General features: G+C 36.2%; 1 protein-coding gene across 1 annotated transcript in view; it reads right to left on the bottom strand.

Annotated features, from left to right (window-relative positions):
* LOC148954991 (uncharacterized) overlaps window positions 1-13,095 on the bottom strand; it is a 117,583-nt gene that overhangs the window by 50,913 nt on the left and 53,575 nt on the right. Inside the window, exon 3 of the mRNA XM_089105928.1 lies at window positions 6,731-6,887. Within this exon, the coding sequence (XP_088962054.1) occupies window positions 6,731-6,887 (157 nt within the window). The remainder of the gene's footprint in view (window positions 1-6,730; window positions 6,888-13,095) is intronic.

Genomic DNA, 13,095 nt, shown 5'->3' with positions numbered 1-13,095 from the left:
TTAGTTCAACATCCTCCTAGACATTCCCTGAAAGTTTCAACTTCCTACCCTTAGCTTCAGTAGTAGTAGTCGTAGTAATAATAGCAGAAGTAGCAGCGGAGGTAGTGGTATTAGCGGTATTCGCAGAGTGCCTTTTGGTTAGTTCAATATTCCTCTCAACAAGCCCTGAAAGTTTCAACTTAATACTCTAAGCTGTTCCTGAGAAATTGCTCAAACATCATTTTGGGAAAGAGAATGCACACAAAGTGTTTTGATTTAGTTCAATATCCGCCTAAATATTCCCTGAAACTTTCACCGTAATAGCCTTAGCCTCATTAGAAGTAGTAGTCTTGGCAGTCGTAATAGTAGCAATATTGAAAAAATGCATATAGTGCCTTTTGGTTAGTTCAACACCCCTCTCAGCATGCCCTGAAATTTTTAACTTAATACTCTAAGCCGTTCCTAAGATATTGTTTCTATGCCATTTTGACAACCTGAATGCATATAGTTTGTTTTGATTTAGTTGAAGCTCCCCCAAAACGCTCCCCCAATTACTCCCCCAATTACTGCTCCTATTTGCAGTAATTGTAGTAGTAGTATGCACATAGTGCCTTTTGGTTAGTTCAAAATCCACCTCAACATAAGCTTAAAGTTTTAACTTAATAATCTAAGAGATATATGAGATATTTCTGCTATACCCATTTGACAATCTGCATGCTCATAGCGTTTTTTGGTCTTAGTTCAACGTCACCCTGAACATTCCCTGAAAGCTTCATCTTAATATACTCAGCTTCAGTAGTCAGCAATAGCTGTAGTAGAAGTAGTAGCATTAGCAGCAGTATGCACATAACACCTAGTGTTTTTTCAACATCCCCCTCAACACAAGCTGAAAGAAACAACTGATTTCCGTAAATAGTTCCTGGGCCCTTGCTGATATGTCCTTTTGACAACCTACATGCATATCGCGTATTTTGATTTGGTTCAACAGTGTCTCAACACTCTCTGAAATTTTGCCCTTAATACCCTTAGATTTGGTAGCAATATTAGTAGTAGTAGAAGTAGTAATAATAGTAGTAGGGGTAGCAGTAATAGTAGTAGTAGTAGAACTAGTATTAGGAGCATGCAAACCTTTTTGTTACTTCAACATGCCCCACAACAAATTCTGCAAGCTTCAACTTCATACTTCAAGTCGTTCCTAAGATGTTACTGATACGCCATTTTGACAACGTGCATGCATACAGCGTGTTTTGATTGTTTTCCAATTCCCCCTCAATGTTTCCTGATATTTTAGTAGGAGTACTAGTAGTAATAATAGTGGTAGGATTAGTAGTAGTACTAACGGTAGTGGCACTTGTGGCAGTAGCAGTAATAGTATGTACATATTGTTTTTTGGTCAGTTGAACATACCCCTCATCAAGCCCTGGAAGTTTCAACTTAATACAATAAGCAGTAGCTATGATGTTGTTGATGTCCTTTTAATAACCTACATGCCCATAGTGGGTTTTAATTTAGTTCAACTTACCCCTCAATATTTCCTGAAATTTTCACCTTAATACTCTTAGCGTTAGTAGTAGCAGCAGCAGAAGCAGTAGTTGGAGTAGTAGTAGCAGTAGCAGCAGTAGTAGCAGTATTTGTAGTATCGTGCACACACTGTCTTTTGGTCAATTGATCTTCCCCTTAAGCATTTCCTGAATGTTCCACCTTAATACCCTAAGCCATTCCTGAGGTACGCCCTTTTGACAAGCTGCTTGCACATGGTGTGTTTTGACTTAGTTCAACTTTTCCGAGTACTAGTATCATAGTAGTAGTAGTAATTTTGTATTGGTAGTAGTAGCAGTAGTGTTGTATTTGTAGTAGCAGTAGTAGTGTTGTATTTGTGTTAGTAGTAGTAGTAGTGTTGTATTTGGAGTAGTAGTAGTAGCAGCAGCAGCATTAGTATTGGTTACAGAAGTAGTATGTACATATTGCCTTTCGGTCAATTGAACACCCCCCTTAAGATGCCCAGGAAGATTCAGCTTGATATGGTAAGCCGTTCCTAAGATATTGCTGATGCACCCTTTTGATAATCTGTATGCACATAAACTTTTTTGATTTAGTTCAATTTTCTCCTCAACGTTTCCCCGAATTTTCCCCTCAATATCCTCAGCCTTAGTAGTAGTAGCTACAGAAATAGTAGTTGTAGTAGCAGAAGTAGTAGCGGTAGTAGTAGTAGTAGCGTGCAAAAACGGCCTTTTTGGTCAGTTGATCATTCCTCTCATCATCCTGCTGAGACTGCAGGAAATGAAAGACTAACTTATAAGTCTCTCGACATTCTTTCACCAATTGTGATATCGACAAACTTTAGAATACAATTTTAATTTTCTATAAAACTCAAGTATGGTCAGTTTTCAGTAAAGCGATAGCCCACAGTTTATTTGAGCACGCTTTGTAGGCAAATCTTGCATAATCTCCGAACCAATAATGTTGCCTGTTTTAAGTTTAAACTTCACTCTTTACTTCCGAAAGAACACTTAAAAAAATTAATTAGTGGAATGGATTAAACAAAAGACAGTGGTTGGAGTATGTGGATGAAAGTTGCTAAATAGCGAAAATTGCCGAAAAGAAACTTGGGCCCTAGTTGGGACAGAATATCATCAGTTCTCATGTAAACATGGTGATTAATTTATGCATGACAAAACTAGAAACGTAAAGAGAGCAATGGAATGACCACAAGAGAAGGTATCAGATAACAATTTTAAGAAAGTCTTAAACAATACTTTTTGAATAGTTGGGACATTCCTTAGCGCACACCGGAATTCAGATCAACCAAGACTAGATTTACTCAAGAATTTACTCCTTAATCCACCCTTTAGAGGAAAAAAGACCAACAGCCAAAGTAGGGAAGGGGGAGTTAGTGGATGAAGATTAGCTAGATCTTTTCCAGAGAAATTGCATACGGATTGTTCTGGGTATCCGGCTGACTGACCGTATTTCAAACGGTAGGCTGTGCGAAAAATGTGGTTAAATCCCGCTTTCTAGGGCTATAATGAAAGAAAGATTGAGATGGCTAGGGCACCTTGTACGGATGAAAGATGACAGATTTCCAAGGATTGTTCTTTTTGACCGGCCGTATAGATCTAAACGAACCGCAGGTCGTCCTCGTCTTGGGTGGGAGGACGTCATAAAGAAAGATTTAAAGGAAATAGGAACTTCCTGGGATGGTGCAAAAAGGGAGGCTTTGAATAAATTGGGATAGAGGAGCAGCGTGCGTAGCTCTGTTGGCCTCAGGCGGCTTGGTGCTGCGGTGAGTTGTAAGTAGTAGTAGTAGTGGTATAGATTAATATTACTTTGAGAGACGATGGGCATGAAGGTGTTAGATAGATTTTTGCTTCATTGAGGAATTGGCAAAAGAACTGTCATCAGTGAGGGACTAGTTGCATTAACAGTATTAGTAGCAGCGTCAACCTCTCCGATTTTCTGTATTAAAGTTGTCAGAAAATTGACAAATTTTTTTTTGTTCTCTTTAATCAAATGAGTCAATCCTCAAGCCTTTCCCAAATAATAGGAATCGTGAGCATTCACTAATAAGACAGTAAACCAGCTCGCGAAGACCAATAAAAAATTTATTTTGAGAAAAAAGACTTGCTACTTGGGCAAAAACGAGGACATTTGACAATAGGCTGGTGTAGGATGGTAGGCAAAATATGACATTTAACAATGTCTGGGTCAAATTTCCAACTGTGCTCAGAGAGTGACATCTTAAAGCAAGAAAAAATCTACAAAGGGGCAGAGGTCATGTCAAGCAAAAACAGCGAAAAAAAAAACTAAAATGTCATTCTTAAAAAGTCCATTTGAGTACAGATACATATTTTTTTATTTTTTTTTATATAGAAATAGGGAAAATTCTAGAGAAAAACGGGAATGTTAATAGCTCAAAACTAAAATTGATGACATAACAGAGGATTTCTTACGAGAACATGACTATCATAAACCCAGATGGGCCGAATTCGCTATCAACTGATGAGATTCAATATATTAACTACATATGGGGGGAATTGTTCTATATCTTCCTGTGGATTAACTTGGGCAAAAACGACTACCTGACCTCCTCCCTTAGTCAAACGGACAGATGAAGCAAAAGAAAAAGAGTGGCTTGAAAATTGGAAGATTTCGTTGTTTTTTACACCAAAGGCGAAGACGGCAGGTAAAAAGAGTGGTTTGAAATTTCGACAGAACTGAGTGACTGGGTACTCATCCATCCGGTCAGATCATAGCACCAGAGAGAGCTGAAGAGCTTGCATCCCATGCTACCGTAAAAAATATTAAAACTAAATGAAATGTCCATACACTTAGCCTTTAATTGCCAAATGTGGTACAAACCATTTCACCAGAATAGAATCGCTCCCCCAATCCCATTCGGAAATGAAATAATTTTTGAAATTCTAATCGAACATAAATAAGTCAAATGAAATGTCGTTTAATTTTTAGATACACCTTAAGTCCAAATCCAGCCATTGAAAACAGCTGATGTGGAAGTCAATTCCGTATAATCACACCTTATGCGTGGCACAAGCCAGCGACAAACCATTAACAAATTAGAAAAACACAACATTATCAGTGATCATCTTACTGATTGATGAATTGTTGACGTGTCAATTAACTTGGCCCCGTTCAAGTGCATTATTGCATTAACGGACGGAACTTGTTTTAATGAATGTAGAATGAAGACTTATGTAGTTATTAAAGTACCAAGGACAGTAAAATAAAAATAATTTTGCCCCCTGGGCCCATCTTGGGTTTATTCATACCTGAAAACCACAATTTTCCAGTGGCGGCTCTGGTTTCTATTGCGCCCGGGGCAAAATCTTTATCAACCCCTTCCCTGTCCCTCAGAATCTTTCAGGTCAAATTTTAACAAAGATTTCTAATTAATTAACAAAATTTGAAAAAAAAAATCACAAAAAAATTAATTAATTTGGTCTACTTAATTTTATTTTCAAGGAATGGTGAAATGAAAACTTTAGATTCAATTTGCTTATACTTACTGCCAACTGCGCCCTCTACTTTATTTTAATAATAACAAATTCAAAAATTACAAAATAATTATAACCTCTAAATGATTTATTTGAAATTTTGCACATCTAAAATTTCTGCGCCTGGGGTAACTGCACTTCTGTCACCCCTAAAACCGACTCTGCGATTTTCCAAGATTTCTTCTTTGGTTGTTTCAAAATTATGAAAATTTTAAGGCAGTATTATATTTTGGTCAATGTTGCGATACTGAACAGTGAGAACAAATAAGCAAAACAAAAAGTTAAACAAAGTTTTACCATCAAGTAAAAAAATTAATATTTACTATAATGATATCAGAGGCTATTCATTCATTGTTGTATTTTTAATATAGAGATAAAACATGTTTCTATCGCCGGCAATATAAAAAGTTTTATTTTTATTAGTTAAGGAGAATCTGCAGATTCAAAAGGCAACTACAGCTTCAAAGCAAAGCTACATCTTCTGAACTGTTTGGCGCCATACATTTTAGCTTAGCTTCTTTGCCCGCGTTCTTGAGCCTCAATGGGGGGGGGGCATTTCTTCCCCTAGATTTTGTAAAATATCTCTTTTTGTACTTCTGTTGGAAAACGCCTTTTCCGGGTATACATTTTTACTTTACTTTATTAATTAACACGATTATAACACTTCACAATTTACAACTACTGCACTAATGAAAAAGCCTAAGTTTTTGCTGGTGTGGATTAAAACGGCTAGCCATTTAAAAAACACACGAACAAACAACAACTAAATTAACTAAAAATGGGGGGGGGAGCAAACCAAACTCCTTCACATTATCAATTCCAAATTAACATCTACCTCCCGACCTCCCTACCACAGAAGCTCCCATCCACCCGTCCCTCCCTACCATCTCCATTCACCCTACCACCCCATCCACCCATTCCTCCCTACCACCCCATCCGCCCATTCCTCCCTGCCACTCCCATTCACCCGTTACTCCCTGCCACTCCAACCATCCAAACCTCCGAACCACCCCTTGCTCATTAAAAAATAAACAAAATAATATTAATAATAATAAGTTAAATTAAATTCACACACTTATTAACCTTTTTTTTTATAAATATTCTTTTAGTTAAGGAGAATCTGCAGATCAGGTAAGGAGATACTCATCGAAAATATCGAAACAAATTGTTCGCCCTAGATTTTCAAAATACATCCCCCCCCCTACATTTTTGAGTTAATACTGCTGAACACAGTTCCTTCTTTTAATTTGGCGTCCATTGCCACCGAAAACTGAAAACTATGGAGGTCTTTTTCATTTAGTTTAATTCAAGATTTTTCCTAGTTTTTTGAGACACATAATTGATGGAAGATATCTATAAAGATTAAATCAAATTTATGTCTGTGTGCGTCTCCTGTATGCATTACTAAACTGTTCATCCAATCGCCAAGAAACTTTTTGAAGTTGTTGAGTACATTCTTGGTTTTAGGTATAATCTTCCCCATGGCCCTCTTGATAATTTTTACGCTGATTGATATTAGAGACCACTGAACACAGATACTTGATAGTTCATATTGTTCATATTTTCCTCAGAGGGTGTGTCTTCCGGGGGGGGGGTTGAAATTTTCCGGTGGGGAATTTTTCGGGGTGATTTCCCTTGAATTTTCTTTATTTTGAAATCGTAACAACGCGCGACGGATAAGCTATGTATACATTTATACAGTTCTAAAGCACGGTAGAAGATTGTCTAAATTATCTTACCAGAGTTAATTCCATCATGAAGCATCATTCTAGGAGACATATTTTTCCACTCTTCTATCCTTATCTCTTCGAGGACATTGAGGACATCATTGTAAAATGTCTTCAAATCGTCAGCGTAATGGGAAGCTAATCCTTCAAGATATCCCCTGTCGCCCGTCTGAAACAGAAATAAGGCTCTGTAATGGCAACAAAAAGGTAAAATAAATATTAGAAAGTATATTCTGGTTTTGTACTAGGAAAGGCTAAGTAAAGCGCGTTAAATTCCAACGTAGGACTATAGAAAAAACATAGCAGAACAGAAAATTCGAAACTGTTTAAGAAGTTGTGAATTTTAGTCACGTCTCATTTCTCTTAATCTTATTTTGTTGAAAATTCTTTGCAGAATCAAATAGTCCGTGCTAATGAACCGCAAAAAAAGAAATGACTCGGCTATATAGTAACCAAAACTCTAAAAAAGAAAATTGATAACAATTAATCCATCAAAAGAATTGCCTTTTTATGCTGATTCCAAACACATAAAAAAAAATTAAGTTTAATATTACCCATCAAAAATTACGAGCCTGAGGAAATTTGCCCGATTTTCAAAAAAAAGGAAAACACACCCAAAATACAAGTGATGTTAATGAAAATCACAAAATAAGATTCAGCATATGAAAAAACCCTACTGTAGAGGTTTTAATCTCATATCTACAAAAATGTAAAGTTTTGCGTTTTTCACCAGAAGAAAGATCAGGAATGCGTATTCATTTGCTTGTTTTATTTCAGAGGTGATCGTATCAAACCAATGGCCCTAGAAGATTGGGAGAACGCTTTTTCGAATGGAGATTAAAAGTTCTAGTGCCCTTTTTAAATTACCAAAAAGATTGGACGGCAAGTAGCCCCCATCCAACGCCCCTTTGCTTCCCCGAAGACGTCCGGTAAAAATTTTGAGGTAGCCATTTGTTTCGCAGCATAGTTGAAAGGTTCAATAACTATGCCTCTGGGGAAAGGGTTATGAGTTGGGCAGTTTGTCCATTGTTTACATAGCCTATAGTATTTGTTATTGGGAAATATACAGAATCTTTTCGGTAGAATTTCCATTGGGGGGGGGGGGGGTCCACGGAGAGGATTTTCCATGAGGAGGAAGTTTCCTGGAGTAATTTTTCAGGAGGAATTTCATAAGCAGGGAGGTGGATTTCCTGTCAAAATTAGAAGAACGGTCAGAAATTAAATTGTAAAAAAATATTTTTAACTGACATTAAAGGACAACAATAAAACTTAAAACGAACAAAAATTATTCCGTATATGAGGGGGGCTGCAAATTCTTCATCCCTCACTATTTATGTCAAATTTTGACTTTTTGTCCCAATTTTTTATAACAACTCTGAAACAAAAGGGCCATTGAATTTGAATGAGAAGTATTTAAAAAAAATAAAACAGAAAATTAAGACTCGATCGTAAAGAACGAGGGTTGAGGATTGGTTAGCTCCTTCAGGTATAGAATAAACTTTGTTCGCGGTAAGTTTTAAAGCCGCTCCTTACTTTCAGTTGAAAACACCTTCTTTTTTTTATTTGATCAATGCGTAGATTTTGACTAGTAGAGAGTAGCATTGATGAGATGAGTATATGCTGTCTCTCTGCTGGCAAGAGTTGTCACTGTAGCCTACATGCAAAAAAGGCGGAAAAAAGGATTTTGCCTTTTAAACATTACGCAAGTACCAATACGGGAACTCTAGCACACAACATAATTTTATAGAGTATCAAACACCTCCCTGGGAAAAACGTCCTAATCCCTCGGAGGAACAGCATTAATGTATTCCAAACTACATTTTCGAAAGGGACTAAAAACAAAAATAGCCTGAATCTGCAATCTTTCTTTAAATTTCAAGAATAATCTTTCTTCCAATATTCAGCATTTCTTGGAAAGCCAATCAAAGCGGAAACAAAATCAAGGAGACAAAGAACGTGCTTAAAGATGTGCGGTGAATCTAAAATTTAGAAGGATGGTTGCTATTTCAGAGGAACTACCACTTTGAGACGACATTGTTTTGTCTATAACCCGAAATGGGAATTTAAGCAGAATTGAAGTGGTCTTAATGAATCCCAAATATTGATTCACTCTCTAAAACCTAATCCCTGTTTTATCACTGATTTTATTTATTACTTCATCTCCTGTTGAATTAAACAAAAACTAAGATATATAAACAGATTGTTTAATTGAAAAAATATACCCATTAAGTATTTTTTATTAACAATTTAAAGTAATCGGGATGCTACGCTGATTGTAATTACAAAAATAACATTTAAACTTCCGAGTCCCCAAATCCACACGGTGGATTACAAGTTATTTTCTCATCAGAATTATCGCTTGGGGTAATCTACAACATAAATAACGGCAGAAAAAAATAAGGCAAAACCTTACTTCGGATGCCTCCATTGTCAAGGATTGAACACCCATAATAGTTGATAATTTTGGCTGGCTGCTGACCATCGTCAGCGGGCAAAACGACGGTAGATATTTACCAAATCATATTATTGAGTTTCAAATAAAGTGAATATACCATTCGATGCCTTTTTTTATGCTGATTACGAATATAACAATCATTTCTATCGCAAATTTAGCCCCCCCCCCCCTATATCTATATGTCAATTTAGGATATATATTTGCACATATGGGGGCGGGGGTTAGGTTAGGGAGGGGACTGCAATTCATTTCCGATAGAAATGATTATTATATTCGTAATCAGCATAAAAAAAGGCATCGAATTGTGTATTCACTTTATTCCTAACTCAATAATATGATTTGGTAAATATTTACCAAAACGTCGTCTGCGTGTATGATATACCTGCCCAATATGGACAAAAAGTGAACGCCACAAAAGGTTTCTAATATAATAAAATATAACACTTTTTGCTGGATTATATAAATATTAGCAAAACTCGGCGTTACAAATCATATACGAGTTGGAAAGAAATATAATAAAACTAATATAAAAACTTATCTTGAGCCTTTCTACAGCTTCTTAAAACTATTTATAATAAACTTAATACGCGTATATGATACATTGGAATTATTTCTGGTATCAACACGAACACTGAAAGGTAAAATTAAGAAATATGAATTTGAAAGCTGAAAACAAATAACAAAAGCTATAAAAATAAAACATTTGCACCCAATTTCAAAGTTATTCAAGCAAAGATCGCAGTGAGGGATAGCTCATAATTTAAAATTATAGACATCATGCGACACACAAAATTTGGCAGAACTGTACAACAACTGGCGCGAAGAGTAGTCATGTGCCTAAAGTAGCATATGCCACGCATGGCAGAATAAGCGGCGCTCCAAGATATACACCCACGTTGTGAGTGGACTACCTATCAGTTACAGTTACTAATATATAAAAAACGTAATTCTCCAGGATTATCAAAATAGTGTTATTATGTAACACTATGTCAATAGTACTTTTACACCTCCCATAAAACTTAATTGGAATAAGCACGCTAATTGCTTTTAACACTGGTTTCACTTCCCACAAATTCCTCTCGTTACGGCTAGATTGCAGACGACAATTATTACTTAAGATTGCTTAGCTAAGTTCTTGAAGGGAACTTAAAGAGTCACATAACATCTCAACTCCAAACACAACCGACGTCTCCAAGATTGAGAGCCGCAATAAAATACAGATAAGGAAAACAAGCTTGGCGGAATCACCAATGTTATGTAAAAGCTGAATTCAGACAAAATAATGATTCGGTTTATCAACTATGTTTTTTTGTTTGTATATTCTTTTGGTTGATACGTTTTTTGCCGAATTCATCGATTCTGATTATCATATTTCACACACAGTTCAAATAAATTAAACAATAGTAAGTCCGACATGTGTATAAGGGTTGGGCATGGAGTTCCAGGCCACCCCTAAATTTTATTGATTTTTAAAACTGTTTCTCTATTTCAAAAGACCTTCACAGATGAATTCGGTACTTACGTATTATAACAACCACACTGTCGTTCTTGATCTGTTTAAAACCGGTTTCTCTGTGTTCACTCGGAGATAATAAGCTTAGCCTGAGTGAGATAAATTACTATGCAGGTATATTTTAATTAAATATTCAATATATAGAATTGGTTATGTATTTTATATAATGCGTTCTGGGCTGCCTGTTTTCACTATTCTCTCTTGTCGTTACCATAATTTTGTTACTAAAGTATTATATTTTCATTATATCTGGTATATTTCATTAGGATTAAGCTAACTTCACTTCTTGGACGTGGTCGGTATAATAGGTCAGTACCATGAATTCTCTACACTCCCCAGAAAAAAACCTGTCCTTTATATACAGTAAAACTGATTTCTACGCAAAACGGATGATACATTGTATAACCTTTTGCTATAGAAAAACTATGCGGATGCGAAACCACAGAGTGTACGTAAGTTTTAAGTTCTGAACCTGCTTCCAACGCTATCAAATTCGTTATGCACCTCCAAGGTTTACCTTTGCATTTACGCCCGTCCGACCCTGCCTTCAGTTTGACTAAGGCAATCAAACAGTTCTTGGTAACGAACTGTAAGTAAGGAGCGACCCGGCTCAATGGTATCCGAAACTCTAAAAAACGGAATTTTGGTACCAATAGATACATCAAAATAATCAGAATTTAATTTTGATTTCAAATATATAATCTTCGTCAAATTTAGTCATACCCATTAATAGCTACGCGCCTAAGAAAATTTGGCTGATTTTCGAAAAAAGGGGGAAAGACTCCCTTAAAAGTTATAGAACCTTGATTAAAATTATACCATCATATTCCGGGTATCAGAGAACCCTACTGTAGAGGTTTCAAGCTCCTATCTACAAAAATGTGGAATTTTGCCATAAGAAAGATCACGGGTGCGTGTTTGTTTGTTTTTTTTCCCAGGGGTAATCGTATTGACCCAGTGGTCCTAGAATATCTTAGGAGGGCTCATTGGAACGGAAATTAAAAGTTCTAGTGCCCTTTTTAAGTGACAAAAAAAATGGAGGGCAACTAGGCCCCCTCCCACGCTCATATTTTTCTCAAAGTCACCCAATTAAAATTTTGAGATAGCCATTTTGTTCAGCATAGTCGGAAATATAATAAATATGTCTTTTACGATGACTTAATCCCCCACAGTTCCCAGGGGAAGGGCTGCAAGTTATGAACTTTGCCCATTGCTAACATATTGTATTGGTTATTTGGAAGTATACAGACATTTTCAGGAAGAATTTTTTCTGGTGGGGGGGGGGCTGGAGGAGGGGGTTACTCGGGAGAATCTTTCCGTGGAGGATGTTTCTTTGGGGTAAGGGACGTTTCTATGAAGGGGGCGCCGGATTTCCAAGCATTATTTAAAACACGATCAGAAATTAAATTTAAAAAAACAAGTTTTTTCAACTGAAAGTAAGAAGCAACATTAGAACTTAAAACGAACAGAAATAATAACGTATATGAGGGGGGTTCTCCTCCTAGTCAAAACCTCGCTCTTTAAGCTACCGTTATTTTAGTACTTTCAAAAGCGCTATCTATTATAATTAACTGGTCTGTGTGATTCAGAAGTTTGTAAATTAAATTTGGGTTTAACTTTTAACGTATTGAGCGTAGTCTCGATTAAGGGGAGAATCCCCTCATATACGTAATAACATATACGTAAAAAAAAAACATTAAAAAAAAACAAGCGATACGGCTCAATAGTAATCGAAACTTTTAAAAACGGAACTTTGATGTCAATAAATGTATCAATAGAATGGGCTTATAATGCTGATTCTAGATATATGCATTTTATTAAGTTTAGTATTACTCATCAATGGCTACGAGCCTGAGAAAATTGACCGGATTTTTTTAAAGAGGGGGGGGGGGGACCATCCCCTAAAAGTGAAAGAATTTTAATGAAAATCACACCGTCAGATTCAGCGTATCAGAAAATCCTATAACATAGGTTTCAAGCTCATATCTGCAAAAATCTGCACCTTTGTATTTTTTGCCAGAAGAAAAATATACGAATATAGAAGTTCGTTACGTAAGTTAATTTGTAAATTACGTCAGAACCAAATTTAGAGACAGCCATTTAGCAAAAGAAAAGTAAAATTTTTATGCCAATTTTGTTTACTTATTCAATGACGGTGAGCCAAAATAAAAGCTGCATTAACTTAAAAAACGATCAGAAATTAAATAAAAAAAACAAGTTTTTTAAACTGAAAGTAAGGAGCGACATTAAAACTTAAAACGACCAGAAATTAGTCCGTATATGAAAGGGGCTGTCCCCTCCTCAACGCCTCGCTCTTTATGCTAGTTTGACTCTGTCTCACAACTTTATTTTTTAAAACAATAAAAAACTTTAGCGTAAAGAGCGAGGCGTTGAGGAGGGGACAGCCCC

Source organism: Artemia sp. Qi Xiang Cuo, chromosome 2 (genome assembly GCF_049724085.1).
Source record: "Artemia sp. Qi Xiang Cuo chromosome 2, ASM4972408v1, whole genome shotgun sequence".
Lineage (NCBI taxonomy): Eukaryota > Metazoa > Arthropoda > Branchiopoda > Anostraca > Artemiidae > Artemia > Artemia sp. Qi Xiang Cuo.
This window is presented reverse-complemented; position numbering and strand designations above follow the sequence as displayed.